This window comes from Gopherus flavomarginatus, chromosome 6 (genome assembly GCF_025201925.1).
Source record: "Gopherus flavomarginatus isolate rGopFla2 chromosome 6, rGopFla2.mat.asm, whole genome shotgun sequence".
Classification (NCBI taxonomy): Eukaryota; Metazoa; Chordata; order Testudines; family Testudinidae; genus Gopherus; species Gopherus flavomarginatus.
In genome coordinates this window covers 112,205,797-112,232,002 of record NC_066622.1, presented here as the reverse complement: position 1 = coordinate 112,232,002, position 26,206 = coordinate 112,205,797, and the positions used below count along the sequence as shown (strand labels likewise).

The 26,206-nt window shown below is 40.3% G+C and overlaps 1 protein-coding gene across 2 annotated transcripts in view; it reads left to right on the top strand.

Annotated features, from left to right (window-relative positions):
- The window catches only part of LRRC27 (leucine rich repeat containing 27), a 59,099-nt gene that overhangs the window by 8,521 nt on the left and 24,372 nt on the right, over positions 1-26,206 (top strand). Inside the window, exons 5-6 of one of the 2 annotated variants that reach the window (XM_050959505.1) lie at positions 18,073-18,225; positions 23,771-24,023. In XM_050959505.1, the coding sequence (XP_050815462.1) occupies positions 18,073-18,225; positions 23,771-24,023 (406 nt within the window). The remainder of the gene's footprint in view (positions 1-18,072; positions 18,226-23,770; positions 24,024-26,206) is intronic. The other variant, XM_050959506.1, reaches the window with a different exon arrangement.

The following is a 26,206-nucleotide window of genomic DNA, read 5'->3' as shown; positions in this document are numbered from 1 at the left end:
TTTGTAGAAATTTTGGTGGTTCCCAGAACCCGCCCCTTCCCAAACTCCGTCCCCCACCTGCCCAAGGCTCTGGGAGGGAGTTTGGGTGGAGGAGGAGGTCTGGGGTGCAGGCCGTAGGCTGGGGCAGGGGTCTGGGATGCTGGGTGCAGGTTCTGGGAGGGAATTTGGGGGTGGAAGGGGTGTGGAGGAAGGGGGTGCAGGTTCTGGGAGAGAGTTTGGGGATGGGAAGGGGTGCAGGGGTGAGAGCTGTGGGGTGTGGCTGCAGATGAGGGGTTTGAGGTATGGAAGGAGCTCAGGGTGAGTAGGGATGTGAGAGGTGAGGGCTCTGTCTGGGGCTGGGGTGGGATTGGGGTTTTAGAGAGACTCAGGGCTGGGGCAGAGGGTTGGGGTGTGGGGCTCTGGCTGGGACTGGAGATAAGGTGTTTGGGGTGTTGGAGGGGCTCAGGGATAGGGTTGAGGGTGCAGTGGGGGGATGAAAGCTCTGGCTGGGGGAGTGGGCTCTGGGGTGGGGCAGGGCTGGAGATAAGTTTGGGGTGCAGGCAGGCTGCTCCAGGACAGGGGCCAGAGAGGAGGACTCCCCCCAGCCCTTTCTCTGCCGGCAGCAGCAAGCTCTGGGGGAGGAGCCCCCCTTTCCCACCCCATCCCCCAGCAGCACACTCACTGCCACCACTGTCACTGCATGTGCTCCTAGGGCCCCTCTCAGGTCCAAGAATCTCCCTCACCTCCCCTGTGGTGGGTGCTGGGGGAGTGCTGCATGCGCCTCCTCCCCTGCTGTTGCCCCTGACTGGAGTCTCACTGGGGGTGAGGGATGGGGCTGCCTCTTTGCCCAGCATGGGGCAGGAGCAGTGACTGCGGGTGGGGGGAGAGGGAGGGCCCTGTGCTGCTGGAGGGTCCTGCCGGAAAAGGGAACGATCTGAGGTGGAAGGGCAGGCTCAGTCAGTTTGCCCTGACAGTTGAGATGGGGGCACTAGGACCCTGTGGCAGCAGTTGCTTCAGGGAGACAGCATAGAGCTGAATGGAAGAGACAGTGACTCTCTGCTCCAGGGCCCCGGAAAGGCAAGTGGGAGGTGGGGGCAGCCAGAGGGGGCCAGAGGACGCTCAGGGGAGGTGCAGGAGGTAGGGTGGCCCCAAATATTAGTGGAGCTGGGCTCCTGGGCTCTGAATATTGCTGGGGCCTGGGCACCCTGGGGGAATATAACTCGCCACCTATGCCTGGGCGCCTCTAAGAGGCAGTACTTCCCCTCTCGCAAGCACAGAATCTGAGTGTAACAAAAGCCTTTTAATAAAGGAGGGAAAGAATGCCGCATTATGTTGGGGAAACACCACAAACAGGATTTATAACACAAACCAGGAGCAAAAGACCCATCCCCAAATAAGTTTGGCAGTGTCCTTTTCCCCTCACGGTCTTAAATCCAGTAACCCAAAAATCACCCAATCCACAGTTGCCATCCTTAGTCAGTGCAGCCCCAGAGTTCAGAAGTTCAACTGCAGAGTTCACCTCCCAGCCTGGGTGGAAGCAGGGGAAGATATGGAGTCACCTTACACTCTCTGCTGCTCAACTCCTCAATGGCTGATTTCCACCCCTCTCCACCAGCCACCCAGCTGGCTACACCAGTCCGCTAGCCTCTCTGCTAGCTATGCCTCTCCACTAGCTGTCCTGCTAGCTACTCACCAATATGTCTTCAGGCCTCCCCTATTTAACACAATTCTCAGTGATTCAACTGTTAGTACAGGAGCCTCATTGTTGGTGCACATGGGTAGTCTTCTTGCATCAGAACCACTAGCCCACAGTAATTCTAATGCTTAGACCTAGGTATCAGTGATTTCAGCTCTGCAGCATGTAATAAGACTCCTAATTGAGTCAAACTTAGTTCTGTTATTACACAGTGGCAAGAGGCAAGTTCAAAGGGGTGTTTAAAGCCCTCCAAATCTCTGTCCCCAGCCTCTTTCACAATTCATAGGGCTTTGAAGGGTCCCCTGCCTAATGAGTGCTGCGTAGTTGAAGGTGAGTCCCTCAGTTTAAAATGCCAAGTACAGTTCTACTGTCCTTGATTCACATAACCAGTATAACAACACTTTCTTACTCCTGCTCCAATAACAAAGAGACTGGGGATCCCACAGCAGCCAAAGTGACCATTTGGGAAAGCAGTCCCATTAGGTAGGCAGGGTGAGTGTGCCCATGCAAACGAAATCAGCCCCTGAAGTCCTTTTCTACAGCTCACTACCAGATGTCAGGGGAAAGCTCATTCTGACTCTGCTTACATATGCATGACAAATGTATTGGCTTCTGCTGTCAGGCTAGTGTGATTTGTATGAAATAACATTTCTTTGGTGGGAATATTTTGGCTATGCAGATAATAGTAGGTCCAATATTCATATTTCACCTCAAGTATTCCACTTCCATTAGTACTTGCTTAGCAGCCATGTTGAAATGTCATTTCAAAATATGTTGTCTCTTGGATATGTTAGTTTAAATGATATTTCTACATTAACAAATCCTCACTTTTGTATAGATGACATGCAATTTGTATAACTACTGTATCCAAGAAAGAAGTTCTGGAAATAATGATCAGTGCAGTGGGGGGTTTTTCACCTTCCCCCACAGCGTGGGGCACAGGTCACTTGCTGGAGGATTCTCTGCACCTTGAGGTCTTTAAACCACAAGTTGAGGACTTCAGTAGCTCAGATATAGGTCAGGGGTTTGTTACAGGAGTGAGTGGGTAACATTCTGTGGCCTGCATTGTGCAGAAGGTCAGACTAGAAGATCATAATGGTCCCTCTCATCTTAAAGTCTAACCTCCTGCACAATGCAGGCCACGGAATGTCCCGCTCCAATACTTGCATATAAGGTGTACATTTTTAACAGAGAGTAATTAACTATTGGAACAATATTGTGTTGGATTTTTTGTCACTGACTGTGACGGGTTGAACCTCCTTCTGGGATGCTCCCTGATGTTCTGGGATTTCACTGAGCCTCTCCTGCTCCACCAGCCTGGGTTCTCACTTCCTGTTTTGCTGAATTAGGCTCTCCGGCCTCTTGCAGCACATACACACAGGTAGGGCCATACCCAGGTGCAGCCATAAACTGCACTGGCTCTGTGTGAGAGGACTCCTCCAGCACTCACGCAAACATCCCTTTTGGGAGATAAACCCAAAATAATACTGTCTTGCTAAAAAATCTGCACAGCGCGAGTCCATAAAAAATCTGATAGGTAGGATACAAATTAGCAAATTCTCATCCTGAGTGATAAACAGACTGGCAGAGTTTTAAGGCACAAGTTGCCTTGGCTTTCTCACATAGGCTAAAAATCCTTCCAGCCTGGGACCATCACTTCCCACAGTTCAGTCTTTGTTCCTCAGGTGTTTTCAGGTGTGTTGTTATAGGAAGAGGGAGCGGGGAAGCCCCCACATGTTGTCATTGTCCCCCTCATATCTTTCCAGCACTTACCAGAAAGCTTTTTTTGCTGTAACCTGGGTCAAACAGTTCTCATTGTGTAGAGCTGTCTCTGAGAGGTTTGTATTGCACACAGTTCCTGGGTAATCCTTATGCTTGTGTGAATTCCTTCAATAAGCCACTAACATTGCTTGGCCTCATCCAGCGTAGCACATTTGAAATACAGAGACATGGTCAGTGTTCCCAGTTTAGATACAAAAAATGATATATGCATACAAATTGGATAAAGACAGTCCATAAATCACAGCCTTTCCAATGATACCTGACATGAGCCATCTTGCATAAAGTACATCTCAGTTATGTCATATCCATATCATAAGCATATTTCAATAAAGTATATGGAGCATAATGTCACACTGACCATTTTAAAATCAAAATTGATGTTTTTCTAGAAGATATGCTCTAAGAATTATTTTGGGGAAGTCCTATAGCCTGTGTTATATCAGATGTCAAGATGATCACAGTGATCCCTTCTGGCCTTGTAATCTGTGAAACTGCATGTCAGTGAATATTCCTAGTTTTGGAGAAACACATTCATTAACTCACTTTTTTAACATTTTTTCTCTTTTAATTTTGCTTTGGCATGGGGGTAGATTAGATGATCAAATAGGTCTTTTCTGGCTCTAACTTTTATAATTCTGTTTCTCCTGGGTATATATAGAGACAAGCATCATCAAATTACAGTGGTCTCCAACAAAAGTAAAAAAGTTGATTCCATTCTTCTGGTACAGAAGATATCAGTTCTTATGAATCATTCTAATCACTTCTGCTTAAAGATAGATTTGATTTCTCAGTACTAAACTAACTCAAAGAGATCTTCATAAATTACATTTTCAACACTAAAAAAACAGGAGTACTTGTGGCACCTTAGAGACTAACAAATTTATTTGAGCATAAACTTTCGTGGGCTACAGTTACACAAAAGCTTATGCTCAAATAAATTTATTAGTCTCTAAAATAAGGTGCCACAAGTACTCCTGTTCTTTTTGAGGATACAGACTAACATGGCTGCTACTCTAAAACCTGACGTTTTCAACGCTGTTTCTTTTTTATGACAATATTGTTGCTTCACTTCTACATTCTATATTATGATTATTTTAAGTAATTTTCTAATCTGTAAATCATAACTATATGGAAAGGTATTTGGGTAATTGTAGTTCATTCAGCAAATTTTGATTTTTTTTAGATAGATATATAAAATGAGAGAGACAAGATGGGTGAGGTAGTATCTTTTATTGGACCACCTTTGGTTGGTGGAAAGGACATGCTTTCAAACTTCACAGAGCTCTTCCTTAGGTTTGGAGAAGGTAATCAGAGTGTCCAAGCTAAATACAAGGTGAGACAGATTGTTGTAGAAGACCACTTAAAATGATGTAAGCAATTAGCACCTCTGCAGTTGTAGGGCAATGGAGGATTAATAGGCAGCAAGATGTGTTACAAATTGTTGTAATAGGCCATAAAACCAGTATCTCTTAAACCACTGTTTGTAGTGTCTAGCAGAGTTATGAATTTAAATTTCCTGGCTTGTCTTTTGAAAGTGTGATACAGTTTTCTGTTGAGGATGAGAACTGAGAGGTCAGATATGGAGTGATCGCTTTGTGAAAGGTGTTTGCCCAGGAGTGATAGGGTATTTTTGTCTTTTATCATATTTCTCTGTGAGTTCATTTGAAAGAGTAATGATTTTGCGCGTTCACCCACATAGTTGTTATTGGGACATTTGATGCACTGGATGAGGTACACGTGTTCTGACAGGCATGTGTAGGACCCCTGGATTTTGAAAGGTGTGTTACAGGGGGTATTCATCTTAGCTGTGGAGATATGTCTTCAGGTTTTGCATCTATTGTTCTGGCAGGGCCTGGTGCCACTTTGAATTGGTGCATCTTGGTCTGTGGGGAGCTTGCTTCTAATGATGAGCTTGATGAGGATAGGGGATTGTTCTGAAGGCCAGAAGTGGGGTTCAGGAAAGATTTCTTTTAGGATGTGGTCCCCATTAAGTATAGTTTGTAATTGTTTGATGATACCCCAAGTGAGGTAGTAGGGGACAACTAGTTGTGTGTGGTCCTTAAGGGCTTTTCCCTACCCCTGTGTTGAAGCATCTTCTCCTAGTGTATTGGGTGGTCCATTCCATGATTTGTTCTGCATCTTTGGTGGAGTGTCCTGGTTTACTGAACATGGTTTTAAGTGTGTTTAGATGTGTATTCTGGACTATCTCCTTGGAATGTGTTCTGTGGTATCCGATGGTAACAGATTTCTTAGTGTGTTTGGGGTGATTATTGGATCTGTGAAGATAAGTGTGGTGATCCGTGGATCCATGATTCTTGTCATTAGTTATCTGTGGTGGTGGTGGTGGTAGTTAAGTGTGGTGGTGATCCATGATTCTTGTCATTAGTTATCTGTAGAGTCACATAATTCAAACAGATTGTGCTGTCCAGGTATTTGATCCTGCTGTGGGAATTCTAGAGTTTGATGGCTGGGTGTGGTTGACATTATCGTGTAAATTTATGAGGGAGTTTAGGTCATCTGTCCAGAGAACAAAAATTCTTCCAGAAATTCTTCCTTGAGGTGACTCATAAAGAGAGTGGCATATTGGGTAGTCATCCTAGTGCCAATGTATAGTAGAAAGACAGCCTGAGACATGACGCCTTGGATCAGAGGCCCAGTATGGGGCCTGAGGCCTGAACTAAAGTAGTGGTCAAGCCCTGCTAATATAAAGCAAAGTTAGCAAAATTCAGATTGTAAGCAGAAGTCAGGCTCTGCCTGCATGCAGGCTCACCAAATCTGGCAAGAACAGGGCTGGTATTGCAAAAACCTACACATTCCTGAGAAGTGCTAGATACGGGACACTCACACAAACACATTCCAGAAGGGTGGTACCAGAACACCCTTATACTAAGTATGGTACACACACATTCCCCAAAGATAACAGGAACACGTTGACCTCTCTTAAAGATAAGGTCAGGATGCCAGTGTATTGGATAAAGATGTTTTGATCGAGCCAACGTGTAGAAGGTAAGGTGTGTTAACAAACCATGTCAGGGGGCAGTAACTAACTGTGTCAGAGGGGCAATATGTAATTTGTTCATATTGGTGTATAAAATAAAGTCTCAGAGAGAGTGTCTTTGTCTAGCCTAGGGGGCAGTGGAAAGTCCTGCTGCTGTCTGAGCTGGTCCATTGTAACGGGCATACATGTGTTACTGGTCCTGTAAAGTCTACAGGATACTAGAAACTATGCTTTGTTAACAATAAATCTGGCTGCGTGCCTTCGGTACTGAAACTGAGTCTTGGGTCTTTTGGGCAGTTCAGCTGAAGCCTGTTGTCTGAGCTATCTGGCCAGAGCCAGTGCAGTACACAGAGGGAACACATACACAGCCAACATCTGATGGCACCATGGTCTGGACAAAGTGTTTACTATTAAATGTAAAGTTGTTATGGATGAGGATGAAATGGATAAGTTTGTCAACCAGTTTGGGGTGTTGAAGGCAAGCAACGAGGCTGTCATGATGTATATGGAGGTGATATTGATGGTGTTCTGAGGGAGGTTGTTAATGGTGCAGAGTTTCTGGAGGAAGTTGGCTGTGTCCTGGAGGAAACTGGCTTATTGGGTGGTGACTGGTTTGAGTATGAGTCCTAATATTCTTTCAGTAAGAGTACCATGGGGCAGGTATGCTGGGTCTGCCTGAGTTCTCTTGTTTGTGTATCTTGTATGCTATCAAATGAACTCTCACAGAATAATAATAAAAGACTTTATCACCCATGGGCAGACACTTTTCCAAAGTGATTGCTCCATATCTAATCTCTCAGTCCTTGTCCTCAAAGGAAACCAGCACAACCCCTTCAAAGGACACTAAAAACCAGGTACCAAAGACATTGTTTTTTTTAGCCTGCGGTGGAGTGGCTGCCCACTGGTAGGTAAGGGGTAAAGCCACCCTGGGGAGGCTGCCAGGAGGCATCCAATGAGGAAAAGGCTTATAATGCCAGCCAATCAGGAGAAGCTTTATTGGAACATCCAATCAGGGCCAGGCTGGCCCATATAAGAAGGGGCTGCTGAGCAGTGGAGGAGGACAGTAAAGAGGCTCTCTGTGGAAGGCAAGGGAGGAGGACTGGCTGCCTGAAGAAGTGCCATAGAGCAGTGCTGGTCAGGGGCAGCAGAGTGTGAGGGTAAGCTGCTGGCTGACCACTGCCAGGCTGGGGGCTTGCTACAGGGGCTGAGAAGGGGCTTGGGCTACAGGCGAAGTGGCCCAGGGAAAATAGGAAGCAGGTTGGAGGAGGGCAGTAGGTGGCTGCTGGCAGTAGGGTCCCTGGGTCAGGACCCAGAGTAGTGGGCAGGCCTGGGTGCCTCCTGCACCCCACTTGCCAATGAAGGGAGTGGCTAGTATCTAGACTGCAGTTTGCCCCTACCCAGAAGAGGACACTGCGGTCTGGGGAGTGATGCGGGTCCAAAGTGTGAAGACAGCAGTGAGGGCAGGTATGACACCACTAGCTGTGGATTGGATTGGAAGGGGCGAAAGCTAATTCCCAGGATGGCCAGCAGGAGGCGCTATGCTGGTGAGTCCCACTTTGTCACATGGCCCATTACAACAATTTGTAACACACCCTGCCGCCTACTGACTCTCCACTGTCCTATGACTGCAGAGGTGTTAATTGTCTGCTTCATTTTAAGTGGTCTCCTATAACATGTGAACCATGCTTAACAATCTGTCCCATCTTGTATTTAGCTTGGACACTCTGGTTACCTTCCCCAGACCTGAGAATGAGCTCTGTGAAGCTTGAAAACTTGTCCTTTCCATCAGCCGAAGAAAGTCCAATAAAAGTTATTACCTTTCCCACCTTGCCTCGCTCATATTCTGGGACCAAAACAGCTACAACAGCAATGCAAACAGATATATAAAATGTTTTTTATTCTTTAAATCTCAGTATTACTTATCAGTGCAGTATTGAAGGCAGTCATTATGGTTGCTTAGGGCTTTGGGAATGCTTGTTTTTAGAGAAACAGAAATGCAGATATTTCAGCTGTTTGGGATATATTTTTTCACAAAGTCAGCAGCACAACACAGTGTTTAGTCATTGTGCACTAAATGTGTTATACACTTTTGTTAATTATTTCTCACACTTATGACATACCACTGAATATTTGTATTTTAATTTACATTACAGTATACTAATTGGTAGTATCCATTGTAATACTACAATATTAAAGACTTGCATTTATTAGATAGCAGGCAACTCTAATATAAAATATAGTTTTTGATAAACCTGTATGTTATAAAATTCTAATTTCCTACTAGTACTGTATGTTACGGTATCTTTTTGACAACTAAAAATATTTTATTATGGAAATATTATTTGACAAATATGAATATGGATGGATTCTGCCTAGATAATGTTGTCTATCTTATGCACTGATGACAACAGACACTAGGTACCATCTGGTGAAAACTGTATTCGGAGATGGTGCATTAAATCTTTTTTTGTTTTGTTTTTTTCTGCTGCTAAATGGGTATCACTAGTCATTTTTATACAGTCTGTTTCAAGCTAGAATAGATAGAATACTTATGTAACTGTAGCTTTAGGCTGATGTAAACAGTATGTCTCGTCTCAAAATCATTAGAATGCAGCAGGTAAATAAGGATACAGTGAACAACTCAGTTTTGGATGATATTTAAGTAGCAGCAGGAGACAGTTATGTGCCATTTTCTCTTACTTTAAAAATGTGTTAAAAAAGCGAACAGAATGTTGGGAATCATTAAGAAAGGGATAGATAATAAGACAGAAAATATCATATTGCCTCTATATAAATCCCTGGTATCCCACATCTTGAATACTGCATGCAGATGTGGTCGCCCCATCCCAAAAAACATATATTGGAATTGGAAAAGGTTCACAAAAGGGCAACAAAAATGATTAAGGGTACGGAACAGCTTCCATATATGGAGAGATTAATAAGACTCGGACATTTCATCTTGGAAAAGAGATGACTAAGGGGGGGATATGACTGAGGTCTATAAAATCATAACTGGTGTGGAGAAAGTGAAAAAGGAAGTATTATTTACTCCTTCTCATAATACAAGAACTAGGGGTCACCACATGAAATTAATAAGCAGCAAGTTTAAAACAAACAAAAGGAAGTATTTCTTCACACAAGACACACTCAACCTGTGGAACTCCTTGCCAGAGGATGTTGTGAAAGTCAGGACACTAACAGGGTTAAAAAAAGAACTAGGTAAGTTCATGGAGGATAGGTCCATCAATGGCTATTAGCCAGGATTGGTGTCCCTAGCCTCTGTTTGCCAGAAGCTGAGATTGGGCGACAGGGGATGGATCACTTGATGATTATCTGTTCTGTTCATTCCCTGTGGGGCACCTGGCATTGGCCACTGTTGGAAGACATGATACTAGTGGAAGGCTAGATGGACCATTCGTCTGACCCAGTATGGCCATTCATATGTTCTTATGTGTTTCCTGATCTGTTTTTCTTTTGGTATATTTTTGAGAGTGTTAGACCTCCCTTTGCACTGTTGTATTGTAAAGTGAGGATCCATTTCCATAAGAAATGAACCTTGTTATACCATGGGCTATGATCTCATAAGGTAAACAGGGTTAATCCTAGGAAGTACTTCGATGGGGCACTTCTAAGGAATTCTCAGGCCAGGTTTATACTAAAAAGTTAAATCAATCCGGCTGTGTCACTCAAGGGTGTGAAAAATCCATTCCCCTGAGCAGCGTGGTTAAGCTAACCCTAACTCCAAGTATAGACATTGCTAGGTTGACCACCTAACTACTGCCTTTTGGGGAGGTGGATTAATTACAGTGACAGGAGAACCCCTCCTATCACTGTGGAGAGTCGCTATGCTGAAGTGCTACAGCAGTGCAGCTGCAGCATTGCCGCTTTGCCTCTGTAGTGGTTTAAGTGTAGACACAGCCTTAATGGAGCTGCAGGAAGTGGTGTTGATTCGGTATCCTTTGAATCAGTACACAGTGTTAGTGGGCACTCTGCTGCTGGAGTTGCCATGTGTTGAATTAAAACCAAGGACCTGACTATTCCCATTACACTCAAAGGGAATGTCTACACTTCAAGTGAAGATGTGGCATGGGTAAGTATACCCCGGTTAGCTTTAATCTAGCAAACATCAGTGACAATAGTAGTGTAGACATGGCAGGGTGGGCTAGCAACCACAGTCCATACTGTGATACCCATGCTCCCTGGCAGGCCTGTATTTGAGTAGTTAATCCATGCTGAAGCCTGTGTTGCCATGTCTTTGCTACTGTTACCTGTTCTAGTTTGATTAAAGCTAGCATGGGTATGCCTACTTGTGCTACAATCAATCATGCCTTCATTTGCAGTGTAGACATACCTAAGGGTGCTCAAGAACCCTAGCCAAAATTCTATTGGCTAATTAAATTCTTCTTATCTTAAACTCCCAAGTAATCTCAGATGGATAAGTTATTGCCCATTTTCTGTTCTGAATGGTTTTATTGGATTGTTATGAAGCATTGCATTCCACTCAGAAGTAATGTATTTGCAAGTGACCACTTAATATCATAGAAGTCCAGCCTCTGTGCTGAGTGAAGACCAAGAAAACCTGGACTATTCCTGACAGATGTTTGTCCAGCCTGTTCTTAAAAATCTCCAATGACGGGATTCCACAACCTTCCTTGGGAAGCCTATACCAGAGCTTCATTACCCTTATAGTTAGAAAGTTGTTTCCTGATATTTACGTAAATCTCCATTGCTGCAGAATAAGCCCATTACTCCTTGTCTTGGAGTGGACATGGAGAACCTTCAGTTGACATGGAGAACAATTGATCACCATCCTCTTTATAACAGCCCTTAACATATTTGAAGACTGTTACAAGAAGACGGACAGGAGACCTGATCTCAAGACCAAACATGCCCAATTTTTTCAACCTTTCCTCACAGGACCTTTTTCTAAACTTCTTTTGTCATTTTTGTTGCTCTCCTCTGGATTCTCTCCAATTTGACCATACCTTTCCTAAAGCATGGCAACAAAATTGGGCAAAGTACTCGAGTTGAGACCTCACCAGCACCAAGTAGAGCAGGACAATTACTTCCGATGTCTTTCATACAACACTCTTGTTAATATACCCCAGAATGATATTAGCCTTTTTCACATTGTTGATTCATCTTCAATTTATGATCCATTGTAACCCCCAGATCATTTTCAGCAGTACTGCCACCTACCCAGTTATTCCCCATTTTGTAGTTGTACCTTTAATTTTTTCCTTCCTAAGTCAAGTACTTTGCATTTATCTTTATTGAATTTCATCTTGGTGTCTTCAGACCAATTCTCCAGTTTGTCAAGGTAGTTTTGAATTCTAATCCTGTCCTCCAGAGTGCTTGCACGCCGTCCCAGTTTGTTGTCATCTACAGATTTAATAAGCATACTTTTCACTCCATTATCCAAGTCACTAATGAAAATATTGAACAGTACCAAACCCAGGACTGACCCTTGTGAGATCCTACTACATACACCTTCCCAGTTTGACAGCAACCTGTTGATAACCCACTCTTTGAGTACAGTCTTTCAAAAGTTGTGCACCAGTTGTGCGCTGTGTCATTATAATTTCTTCTAGACCACATTTCCCCTAGTTTGCTTATGAGAATGCCTTCTGGTGCTGTGTCAGAAATCTTTTTAAAATCAAAATATATTACATCTGCTTCCCCATTATCCAGTAACCCTGTCAAAGAAGGAAATTAGATTGATTTGGCATGATGTGTTCTTGACAAATCCTTGCTGGTTATTCCTTATTACCCTATTGGAGTTATCATGAATAGTTCTCTGCAAACATGTGCTCAATGTGCAGTGGCAGTCAAAAGAGCTAAAAGAAAGTTGGGAACCATTAGGAAAGGGATAGATAGTAAGACAGAAAATATCATAATTCCACTGTATAAATCAATGGTGTGCTCACACCTTGAATACTGCATGTGGTTCTGGTTACCCCATCTCTAAAAATATATATTAGGATTGGAAAAGGCATGAAAAAGGCAACAAAAATGATTAGAGGGTGTGGAACAGCTTCCTATGAGGAGAGATTAAAAAGATTGGGATTGTTCAATTTAGAAAAGAGATAATGAAGGGGGAATATGATGGAGGTTTTAAAATTATAAATGGTGTGGAGAAAGTGAATAAGAAAGTGTTATTTACCCCTTCACTTAACACATTGGGATTACCCAATGAAATTAATAGCAGATTTAAAAAAAACATAAGTAAGTAGTTCTTCACACAACACAGTTAACCTGTGGAACTAATTGCCAGGGGATGTTGTTTAACTGGGTTAAAAAAGGAATTAGATAAGTTTATGGAAGATAGGTCCATCAATGGCTATTAGTCAAGTTGGTCAGGGAGGCACCCCCGTGCTCTGGATGTCCGTTAACCTCTGACTGCCAGTAGCTGAGACTGGACGATGGGATGGATCACTTGATAATTACCCTATTCTGTTCATCCCCTCAAAAGTGAGATACTGAGCTAGATAGGCCATTGGTTTGATCAGTATGACCATTTTTATGTTTTTATTATTCTCTTACAAATTGATTGCTTTATAATTTGTTCCAGTATCTTTCAAAGTATCAAAGTTAAGCAGGCTGGTCTGTAATTCTCTGGATCCTCTTTGTTCCCCTTTTTAAAGAAAAGCATTATGTTAGCCCCTCTCCAGTCCTCTGTGACCTCACTTGTCCTCCACAAATTCTCAAAGATAATTGCTATCACTTCTGAGATTGCTTCAGCTAGTTCCTTAAGTTCCCTAGAATGAATTTTGTCAACCTCTGCTAACTGCAACATATCCAGTTTATCTAAATATTCTTTAACCTGTTCTTTCCCTATTTTGGCTTGCATTTCTTTCCCCTTATTGTTTAATATTATTTGTTTTGTGTATTTGGTCACCATTAACCTTTTTAGTGAAGACTGAAGCAAAGTGGGCATTAAACACCTCTGCCTTCTTGGTGTCATCAGTTATTAGCTCGCTTTCCCTGCTAAGTAAAAGATCTACACTTCCTGCATCTTTGTCATTCCTGCTGTATTTAAAGAACCTTTTTTTATTGCCTTTTATGTTCCTTGCTAGGTGTAACTCATTTTGTGCCTTAACCATTCTGATTTTGTCCCTATATGCTTGTGCGGTTCTTTTGTACTCCTCTTTAGCAATTTGTCCATGTTTCCAAATTTTGTAGGATTCCTTTTTGATTTTCAGGTCATTAAAGAGCTCCTGATACAGCCATATTGGCTTCTTACTATTCTTCCTGTTGTTTCTTCACATCAGGCTTATTTGCAGTTTTGCCTTTGATATTGTCTCCTTGAGAAACTGACAGCTTTCTTGAGCTCCTTTTTCCCTTTGATTTTCTTTCCATGAGACCTATTTCTCTGAGTTTATTGAAGTCTGCTTTTTTTTAAGTCCATTGTCCTTTCTGCTGCTCTTACTCCTTCATTTCCTTAGAATCATGAAATCTATCATTTTGTGATCACTTTCATTCACACTGCTTTCTACCTTCATATTCACTACCAATTCCTCCCTGTTGATCGGAATCAAGTCTAAAATGGCTGTCCCCTGAGTTACTTCCTCCATCTTCTGAAACAAAAAGTTGTCTCTAATAAATTCCAAGAACTTTGCATTTATCTTTATTGAATTTCATCTTGTTGACCTCAGACCAATTCTCCAGTTTGTATGGGTCCTGGGTTCACCTTTGAGGGTGCCTCAGGCCTCCACCCTAGGAAACCCCTCCTATTGCAGAGAACAGCCTGTGACTTGGGAAAATATTCATCACCCAATCTCACACAGAGCCGTGTCAGCCAGAGCACAGTAAAATAAAATAGCTATTACAATTCCCAAAGTAATAAAACAATAACCTGGGTTTTATTAAGTATGGGGACCTCAGGATAGGGAAGAATGGAAAAGCAGATTAGAAGAATAAAAGACAAAAACAATACATAAACTGTACATAAACAGAGGTGTTCTAACAAAGTCTCCACACCAACATTGGGAAGGTCATCTTTGCAGCTCTTTAGTCTGGATTCAAATGTACAGTTAGGCTGGCTCTTGAGTAGCCTGACAGTGGCTCTCTCCTCAGCCTTCTAGGTTTCCAGTCTTCGCAGAGATGACAGTGTCCAATGCCCAAAGGGCTCAAAATTTTCACTTGGGTAGGAATGTTCACCCTGGCTGTGATGCTTCTATCTCTGCTACACTCCAAACACAATGAAAACAGAAAGTAAAACCACACCCTTTGTCTCTGAGTTCTGGTTTCTGATTGCTTCTGGTAGTGTTGCAAGCTAGTTCTATCTCTGTCTTTGGCAGTAGGCAATCTGTGAAATTAAGTCCTGAACCTCTCTAGTTGTTGTTGCTGTAGTCATAGGGGTGTCCCCTAGAAATTCAGTGTGATCTTTCAGGAGCACCATCTCTAAAGGGGTTACATGTACTAATACTTCAAGTTCTTCCTGTGTATTCCCCACAGTCCTTGTATTAGCGTATAGATATTTCCAGTGTTGAGTGGATTCACCCACTCATTTCCCCCTTGTTGCTTTTCTCACCCTTTTGTAATTAGTATGTAAAGCACTTGCTGATTAAATTCCACCTCCATAGAAAACACAGCTGCCAAAAGATTTTTTCTTGCCTACCACTTGGATCAAGTCATTTCTCTTTTACTGACTACCCATCATCTTTCTTGTTAATTTTGCTCCTGAACCTCATCGTCATGGCCATGCATAACTTCATCCTACACTTGTATCTTTAATCTTGTTTCCAGCTACTTCCCCTCAAAGCCCCTTTGCAGTTCCCAAGCCTGACATTCACTTAGGGCCCAATACCGTTAATCTTTCTCAATTTGAGTGGCATTTTATTCTGCAAGTAGTGCTGTTGAGTTCAGTGGACCTGCTCTCAAAGAAAAGTACTTCTCAAGACCAAGAAGAGCGGCTGAATTGCTTGCTTAGGTTTGAAGAGGGTGGAAGAAGAAAACTTTCTTCATGCCAACAAATATGCTTGGAACAACCTCCATGTGCCAATTGATTACTCTCTCTCTCTCTTCATTCAAATGTTACCTAAGAACTTTACTTCTTTGAGGAGACCTATCAATTCTAATTTTACATTGCTTTTTTCCACAGGCTCATGCCCTCAGCAAAGTGGGGACATAAGCATCCCATAAGTTACTCCACCCTGAGTTCTGGAAGGAAGAAAGGATTCCTCACCACACCCTATGCTCATAGAGAATCCCAGTGCTTAGCCCAGTTTCTCATTTTTTATCCTGTTATTTTCATCCTTTTTTTTTGTATTTTTTTTTCCTGTGTGTGAGCCTCTGTCAATATTGCTGTAATTGGCATTTCTAGGGGAGTGATGTCAGAACAATTGTTAATCATGTTACAAAGTTTGTTTTGCAACATTCCTTTCAACTTTTAATTACTAATAATTTGGAATCAAATAATTGTGCTATAAATAATATGGTTGTCATTCCTGCAAGTAAGGTTTGACTGAAAATATTTTTAAAGTACTACTTAATAGAGTAAAGAGTAAAGAATAAAATAAGCTCACACAGAATATTAAGTACTATGCCTTTACAAATCAAGACAAAATAAATTGATGTTCAGTCAAGCCGTGAATGAAGTTTTTAAAGTGCCATTCTCTCAAGGCAGTGTAAAAATCTGTTCTCAGTGACTAGACTCAAGATCTCATTTTTCACATTGTGCTTCCAAATATTTTAACTGTTAATCTAAAATCAATCATGCCATGCCAAAATATTTGTTGTCGTAAGTAAAATTTCTTTTAGAAATTGAATAAACTTTTTGTTTTATAAAATATTTACATCATAGGTTTTAACTCTGAGGTTTGTTTTTAATCCATAAAAAAATATAAATTCCACTATTATTAATGACCTGGCTTAGAATATGATTTCATTCTGCAGGTCCAATTAATAGGGAAATATTTGTTCGGATCACTTATTTTGCTTTTACTAATTCAGGCCTTGTGATGGAGTGGGGATAGAGGTGTGTCAAATATCCCTGCAGCCTACATTGCATATTTGGCAGCTGTCCCCAGCTCAACCACAGCATTAAGGACACTTGTCAGGAAGCACGGTAGTGCACAGCTGACAATGTATGATGCACTGCTAATTGCGGCGCTTAACAGAGTGGTTCTTTCCATGGCTGGCTGTCATGTGCTGCCTGCACTGTTGCTTAAAAGCAAGGTAGCAAGCAGGATGCATACATTTACTGGACCGTCTCCAGAGGTAAAGCTGTATGTGGCATCTATCTCCTGTCAGTGGGGAGGGACACATCTATCTCCTTTTGCAGGAATAGTGCAAAGTATTTTAGGAGTGATAGGGTGGTAAATGGAAAGAAGTGGAGTGACAAAGATTGCGAGAGAAGGAATGCAGAGCAAAGTACCAAAAAAAATTTGATGGATGAAATTAGATGAATGGGGGGCAAGGAATTAAAAAAAAAAAGTGGTAGCGCTCTGCCCACAACCCAAAGTCTATTCACTTATTACACGGAAATGAGAATCATCAAGATATTAAGCAGTAGAATAGAAAAGGGGAAGAGATGGCAAAGGGAGAGAGCAACAAAGGCAAAATAGAGAATAGATGTTTTTATCTTATATAACCGTTGGTGCCAAAATATTATATCAAAAAACAAAAATAAATTTTGTTGCCAGGAATCATCAGGGGACATAAGTATGTGAGGATGATCTGATAAATCTGACTTAGGGTACGTCTGTACTACCCGCCGCATCGGTGGGTAGTGTTCGATGTATTGGGGATCGATTTATCATGTCTCATATGAACGCGATAAATCAATCTGCTATTTGATGCCCGTACTCCACCTCGTCAGGAGGAGTAAGCGCAGTCGACGGGGGCACCGCTGCAGTCGACTCGCCGCCTTGAGGACAGCCAGCTAGGTCGAACTAAGATACTTCGACTTCAGCTAAGTGAATAGCGTAGCTGAAGTTGCATATATTAGTTTGGAAAAACACACACACACACACACACACACACACACACACACACACACACACACACACACACACACACACACACACACACACACACACACACACACACACCCCGCGCTACTGTAGCCCAGGCCTTAGTTGCAAGATGAGCATAAGAGCTGTGTTCCTAAATATGAGAGAGGGCATAGAACTACCTTGATAGGGAAAGAAATAGATTTGGTTTGGAATAAAATATTTTTATATATCATTAGTGACACTGTCTTTTCGCATGTTTATATCTGTGCAAGTGAGTCTGATGGGAACAGTACGTTTGAAGTTTTTTACCTTTTGGTATACCTTTGCCTCACTTAGTTCAAATCTGATCTTGGTGTGGCATGGTAGTCCCTGATAAAAAGGCTGTGTTCCAGAGATTCCTGATTTCTTTTCATGTGAGAGGCAGAAAGTTTGATGTATCTGAGCCTCAGTTAGCCTACGTTCATTGGTGAATATCAAAAGCTTAGAAATGAGATGTCTGCCTTTAAGAACTATTGCTGTATTAAGGATGAGTCCCAGAGAAATAGCTATAAATAAAATTATGATGGGAAATAAATTTCTACAACTTAGTCATATTTGAGTCCTGAATCTGCAGATAGCTCTTTCTTCCAAAATGTTTACAGATTAAACTATTTTTGCAGGTAATTTAACTTCATTGACAGCACTGAATCTAAGGCATTGCCCTCTGGAGTTTCCACCTAAAGATGTTGTACAGAGGGGACTGCAGTCCATTCTGTGCTTTCTCCGGAATGTTGGTAATGGAAAACTAGTCAATTTAGAACCAGATACTCAAGGTATGTAGGACAATTATTTATGAATATTTATTAAAATTGTAATTAGTTATTTTTGAAAAACAATGTGAACAAAGTGATGCATTCCCTGTATAGCTTTGTGTCAGTAGTACCATCAACTCTTGAATACAAAATTGGACAAGTCCTGATATATAAATAGAAAAAGAAATGTATTATTATGTTTTTAAAACATATTTTAGGGTCTTGAGGGAGCTTGACTTTTATGTGGTAAGAGAGAAATCCAGGGAAGGGACTTAAGGATGTCTGTGATGTGACTGGAGCATCAGGAGTGGAATATGTCTTCAAAAAAGGCAGTTCTGTTAATAGAGGAGGAGATATGAGAACAGGAGAGGCTGGACACATGCAATAGTCAACATGAAATATGACTAACATATACAAGACTTTTTTAGCAAGGGGGCTAGAAAGGAAAAGCCAGATTGTGATGATATTTAAAAAGAAGTAGTAATAGGCCATAGTGAGAAATTGACTGTCAGGAAGGAGATTATACTAAAGTTGAGAACCTCAGATGGGAAGGATAGTGGAATTTCCAAGAGACAGAGAAGAGGAAATATAGGAATTGTCATAACAAATCCAGCAAGTGGTTTACTGTCCTCTCTCTGCTAGTGGCCAGGGGCATCTGAGAATGGTCTGAGAAACCCCATAATAAACAATTATGGAATAACTTGCTCATAGGAGACATTTCTTTAACCTCAGGCAGTTAGTGATTAGCATCTGTCCTAAAGCATAAGGGATTATATTGCTTATAAATATTTATCCTATTAATATAACTATATGTTCCTATCAGGAGAAACAATAAAAAGTTGAATTTTAGAAATGTTGAGTTCAAAATGCATTAAGAGATGCAGAATGGACATAGGGAGATGGATCAGGGATAGAGAGGTAGATTTGGGAATCATTCACATAGAGGTGACGGTTGAATAGATGAAGTCAGCAAGAGTAAGGAGACAAAGAGACAGAAGTCTGAAAGACACCAAGGGGAGCAGAGAGTGTGAAGAATCATTGAAGGAGATATTGCCATGTGTGTTTTAATGACGACAAATGTTCAGGATCTATGTTTTACATCTCAGGTAGTAGACTATATCTCTAATAGCACTGTGCTCTATATCAATTTGCTGGAGCTGGTTCAGCACTGACAGGAAAGAAAGTATCATTACTGAATTGCCAGCACCACTTTCTGCATGAAATACCTCTGCCTAACCCTGCTGAGAATGGTCAAAAAGGAAATCTCTTGGTGACTGGATTATAGAATAATAGCTAATCTAAGTGTATTCAAGAGTCCATACAGTGTTTGTATAAAGATTCCTATATCAACAAAAATTTAAACTTTTTTCAAAAAACATTGTAGATCTATTTGAAGCAAACTTTTCTGAAGATTATTTCATTACATTAAAAGTCCAAAATAAACTAGTGTTCTTTCAAGTAAAGGAACCATATTGTTTTATATAATACTGTGCATACTTTATTATTTGAACCTTTTGACTAAATTATTTCCACATTGGTGTAGATTTAAGTGTAAAATACACAAAATGTGTTTACTTACATTTTTATCTTATCAAGACTAAGAAGAATTTTAGGTTAGATATTATCATCAGTATTATGCTATTCTGTAACAACTAGCTAATTCATTAGCAACAGTAGTTATTTTTGTGCTGACTGCAGACAGATGCAAATACCTTATTAGAGAGACTAAGTAGCATAGTGGATTAGTGAATTAAACTGACTTGTCTGGAGGGCTGAGTTCTGAAATCTTGGATTAGGCCTTGAGTCAATTAGTTTTGGTAGCCTCATCCTATTTATCTACATCACAAACCCAATCCACTATCTGACACATTTTTCAGTATCTACTCAAGAAAGGATTATACTAGAATAAAAGAGTTATGGTAGGTCAAGGATGAGATTAATTCAAAAATCTGTTTGAAGAAGTGAGCCCAGCACCTTCCTGCACAATATACTCCTTATGCCTGCTTCAAACTGTTACTCTGTTCTGATCATTTTTGAAAATTAACACAGTCTTCTAGAAAATGCATGTCTTCTATACTACTACCCATACTATTTGCTATATGTCAATATTCTAGATTACAAATAGAGAAAATCATTTAGAATGCAAGATTGCTCCTTGTAATATATTCTATAGTCTTTTGTCCAGTTTAGTCTTAGTTTAGACTTTAATATAGTAGACATGCACATACTTTAAAGTTCTATATTTCACAGAATTGCCTTCTATGCTACAAGAAGACGCAAAGGCCATTGTTAAAGAGTACAAGAGAAAGTCAAAGAGATACCCTGCTCTTAGGAAAGCATTCACTGTTCCATGGAAACAGATGAGCTTCATTAGTGAGTTTAGTAGAATGTTTGTTAGTTAGAGGAAGATAACTTTCAATGTTTTATAGGAACATACTAACAATTGCATACATTTGTATGCATACACTGTGGTGTCCACAGAACATGTAATCTCAAATTGTATTATTGTATCTTGATAATAACATTTTAAAATGTAGCATATCAAATCATTTCATATTTAAATTTCTGCTATCAAATTGAAAAAAAATTGTTTGTATAGATTATATTTGTGCTTAATATACCTGAGACCTATGGCTATCTTTTAGATGGGTATGTACTGAGCATTTCCATCAACAGTATGATCCTTTGTAGAGCTGAAATGAGGGAAGGAAGTTTGGGTGCAGGAAAGAAAAAACAAATATTTACCCTTAATTTTGAACCAGAATTTATATCCCATGTAAGACATTCAAAATGATGCCTGTTATAGGTTTTGGAAGTAAGTGGGTAATAAGTCCTTTCCATTTCTGAAATATATTAGAAAGCCTTTGTTTAAATGGAATTGGGCTTTTTACAGTTTTCAGTGGACCTTATCATAAATAAAGTTGAACATGAGAAACAGAAGCAAAACAATCTCTGTTCAAGAGGATAGAACAATTTTTTTCTAATAACGAACTCTTATTATTTATTCTGAAAAGTATGTTTGCTTTTGAGAATTATTTGCATTATCTTGAATAAGAAGTTTAAAATAGTCAGAGAATAATCTTTTCTGTTAAGTAGAAGGAATAAAACTCCTAAATTCTTGATTATATATCCCTTAGAGAGAACTTTTTGGTAAATCTTGTTCAGTATCTGTCAAAATTCAATTTATGATATCACTATTAAGCATTAAATAAAGGACTGATCTTTTATTTGTAAAAATTGCATAGACTGTAGATAGAGATAGAATCCTTCACTTTATTCTATGCAGAAGAACTTGTAATGTTTCTGATCACTTTTGCATAATCAGCTATTACAAATAATGAGAATAAAATCAATGAATTATATCAGATTTTATCTAAATTCACTCCATGAGGTAATTTTGATATATATCTAGTAACATGTAAGTAAACGTTTAGTTTAGAAATTATCACAATTGTTTCCTACAATCATTTATTATTGTGTTTTGTTTCTGTTGCAATATGGACTAGAATACCTATTTTTTCCTGCGATCTCTGTAAATATTTGTTATACATTAATATGTAAGCCAAATAAATTATATTTTTAAAACACTACAGTGTTTTTCTTTTCTTGTCTAATTTCTTTCTTTGGTACATACATGATTTTGAAAATCGTATGGATTTTGTTTCTTTCTGCCACTATATAACTATATAAAAAGGTAGCCTTGCATGCTGTTTATTTTCTATTTCATTCAAAGACAGCATATTTTAACTACAAAATAATTATAAAATGTATATTGGAACAGCTTCATAACTCATGCTACTGCAATATCATACTATTCTACTTTAGTTTAGATACTGTTATAATTAAGGAAAAATACTCCCTATAGACTTTGATTTTCAGAATTTGTGGGCATGCCACATTTGGGAACCTTCTGTAATATTCAAGAGTTTTCTGCACCCTCCCACATAGCCCATCTGTTCATGCTGGATGAGCAGTATGTAAGAGGTGGTATATACACACTTCATGCAGTGAATATAACAGAATGTGCTATGGGAGCATGCATTTCCTCTAAAACTTGAGGAGAAAAGAGAAATGAAATATATCTGTTTACCTCTCTGGGATTTGGGGAACCTCCAACTCTGCAGCTTCTGCCGAACCAAACCTTAATGCATCTTAGTCCTGACATATAAATATAAAAAATATTCAAATTATGTATATATAGACAAATGCACGTAACAGAATAATTTGAGACAGTTTTTTTTTTACTGGGATACCAAATAGATTTGAAACCCAGGCCTTCAGAGATAAGACTTCATGCATAACTTTTTTTTCTTGATGTTGTATTTCATAAAGATTTCAAGTTCATGTTGGCTATGTTAAAAGGTTTTTCCCAATTGGACTAACAGATCTGCACCTAGGCATTTATTCCATGCTATGGTATCTTGGTGCTTAGCATTTTTACTTTCTTCTGATATTTATTTCTCTGGTACAAATATCTTACTTGCTTGTCATCATGCGTAGAGTCTACACACATTCATTTACTCATTATTCATACATAGTTTATGTAATATATATTTACACTAGCCAAAAAACTACGTTAAGAAAATATAAATATAGCATGGTTAACTACTAAAAACTAAGTAAATGACAAATGTATTGTTTAAATTAAACGAGATGGGCTCACCTTTGCACCCTAATGGCCAGAAGACTTTGGCACCAGGTCCAGTCTGCTCCAGGGGCAAATTTCAGAATCCTGTGGCATAGTCTGAGAACATCCATCCACCAACCTCATAATATTTAAGGTGAGGGATGGTTATTAGCTCAGTGTCCCAGCTGGTCTCAACTATAGCAAACTATGAGGAAGGAGGTGTCTTAGGCCCTGATTAAGCAGAGCGCTTATGTATATGTTTAAATTCCATTGCCTTCAGTCGGATTTAAATATGTGCTTAAAGTAACCATGCACTTAAATGCTTTGCTGATTAGGGTGAAGTCACTCACATTGAAGTTAAACAAATGTTTCCATTCCTGGTTCATTGGGCCTTAGACAGCAAGTCAAATACAGCTTTATAGACCAAACTTAACTTTTGAATTGTACCCAGAAGTGAATGGGAAGTTAGTGCTGCTGTTGATAAACATGTTCCTATAGGTTGACTTCACCTAGCAATTGAGCAGCTACATATACTACATACACAGTACAGAGAATGCACCATGGTGAAAAGTTTAGATTTTTTATTATTTTAGGGTAACTACATAACTCTTTAGTGGCAAAGTGAAGAGACAATCTCAAAATAACATAGACCTCACATTTCTTTTTGTCATGCTGTGTTAACTTTACCATTATAGAAAATGTTTCCATTCATTTTAATGCATTGTCTACTGCTCCTAGTTCAGATGATGGTTGTAGTTTACTAATGAATGGGGAAAAGCCAGAGTATGTGAATAACAAACTAGTATGTGAATAACAAAATAACAATGTGAATGTATATTCACATTCCTGAGGGAAAAAATAGAAATCTGCCAAACAAAATCTAGTAACTTCATTGGTCTAATAGATGAGTATTTAGTAATCTCCTTTTTACTCCAATAGAAATGCCACCTGTTGAAAAGTTAAATTTAACTGAGCTGATGAAATCCAGTTTGGATTTGTCAGATGAGTGGCCTAATGAAGAAGAAATGCTACGATTTCAGAAGCTGAGGGAGGAAATGGTGAAAGATGAAAAGGAAGAATTTCTTGCTAACCAAGATTTAAATCCTAAAGCCACAATGCAGGAGTTTGCTGAGTTCAGAAAAAACGGCAGAAAGAAAGAGAGGCTCTACAACAAATCAGCGACTCTTTCCAGGTGAAAGGAAGTATTATATATAGTTTAATTTCATATAATGAGGTCCTGTATGGAAGACTATGTGTGTTGGGCAGATGATGAACTACCAAACTTCTAAGTGGAAAGATTCAAAAGCATTTAAACATACAGCATGATTAAACACACTCCATCTGTGCCCAGATGATGCATTAGTAATGCTTAGAACAAATAAAATAATAAAGAAAACAAAAAGTCCCTAAATAACTCTAAATTTTCTCTAAAACTAGGAAACAACAAGCACTATCAACTTTGTAAACATGAGAAAGGAAAGACGACTGGTTGAAACTGCCATCCCCATGCAGATATAAAACTTTATCAATTTATATTTTAATAATTACACTTTTGAAAATACTTTTGGAACATGCTTGACTGAAAGAAGTAAAATCTATTAATGCATACTGGTGACTAGAAGCAGTATGCTTACAGTTTTTCCTTTTATGAAAAGAACCTGAAGGTGGCACTCTGCAATCATCTTCTCTTACAATGAATATACTTTAAGTTCATAAACTGCTTTTACTCTGAAATCTTTTACTTGCACAGTTTCTTCTCATCACATTCTGCATCATATTTATCATCTTCATTATATATATTCTTATATTCCAGATTCTGCTCTACAAATCCTTCCTCCACTGACAGCAAAGGGTGGGCTTGCCGATTCAGGCTGTTTATGTACTTTTTCCCATAATATGATCCCATGTATCTGTATTTTTGATTACGGGTATGTCTACATAGCAGCTAGACACCTGCGGCTGGCCCATGCCAGCCAACTCAGCAGTTGCGGCTGTTTCATTGCTGTGTACACTTCCATGTTTGAGCTGGAGTCTGGGCTTTGGGATCATCCCACCTTGCAGGGTCCTAGAGTCCAGGCTTCAGGCCGAGCCTGGAAGTCTACACAGCAATGAAACAGCTTCACAGCCCGAGCCCTGCAAGCCTGAGTCAGCTGGCATGGGCCAGCCACGGGTGTCTAGTTGCTGGATAGACATACCCTAAATCAGTGGTTTTCAACCAGGGGTACACATACCCCTGGGGGTACACAGAAGTCTTCCACAGGGTACATCAACTCATTTAGATATTTGACTAGTTTTACAACAGGCTACATAAAAAGCGCTAGTGAAGTAAGTACAAACTAAAATTTCATATGACAGTGACTTATACTGCTCTATATACTACACACTGAAATGTAAGTACAGTATTTATATTCCAATTGATTTATAATTATATGGTAAAAATAAGAAAGTAAGCAATTTTTCAGTAATAATGTGCTATAACACTTTTGTATTTACATGTGTGATTTTTGTAAGCAAGTAGTTTTCAGGTGAGGTTAAACTTAGGGGTACTCAAGACAAATCAGACTCTTGAAAGGGGTACAGTAGTCTGGAAAGGTTGAGAGCCACTGCCTTCAATCCCTGATTTAGCAAGCTATTGAAACCAGTTGGACTACTTATTTGCTTAGGTAAACACTTTGCTGAATCAGGGCCTAAATGTCAATGATCTATTGTGCCTATAAGGAAGGCTTAGCAGGAAGAAAGCCAAATTGGTTTGATTTCTGTGTTTTCTTATTCTCTGTTTGGCCAAAGATCAAACCCACACATAAATCTGCCTTGTGAATTTAGTTATCCCTAAGGGCCAGCCTTAGGAGCATGTGAAATGGGTGACTGCCCAGGACGCCGTGGTTAGTGGGGTGCTATGGTCAGTAGGGGTGAGTGCCGGCAAGCCTGGTGAGCCAGCCTGGTAGGGAGGCGCAAGCATCAGTGTTCGCCTCTGCAGAGCCAGCGGGCCAGACCCTGGGTTCCCCTTTTCCATGGGCCCAGTGGTCATGAGGTGTACTGCTGGGCCAGCAGCCACAACTCCCCAGCCACCCAGCTCCAGGGCTGCCCGGGGGAGGGGGAAAGTGAGGCAATTTGCCCCAGGCCCCATAGGGGCCCCCACAATAATATAGTGTTCTATAGTATTGCAACTTTTTTTTAATGAAAGGGGCCCCTGAAATTGCTTAACCCCAGGCCCCCTGAATCCTCTGGGCGGCCCTGCACTAGTGTGACCAGATGTCCTGATTTTATAGGAACAGTCCTGATTTTGGGGGCTTTTTCTTATATAGGCTCCTATTACCCCCCCCCACTCCCGTCCCAATTTTTCACACTTGCTGTCTGATCACCCTACCCTGCCCA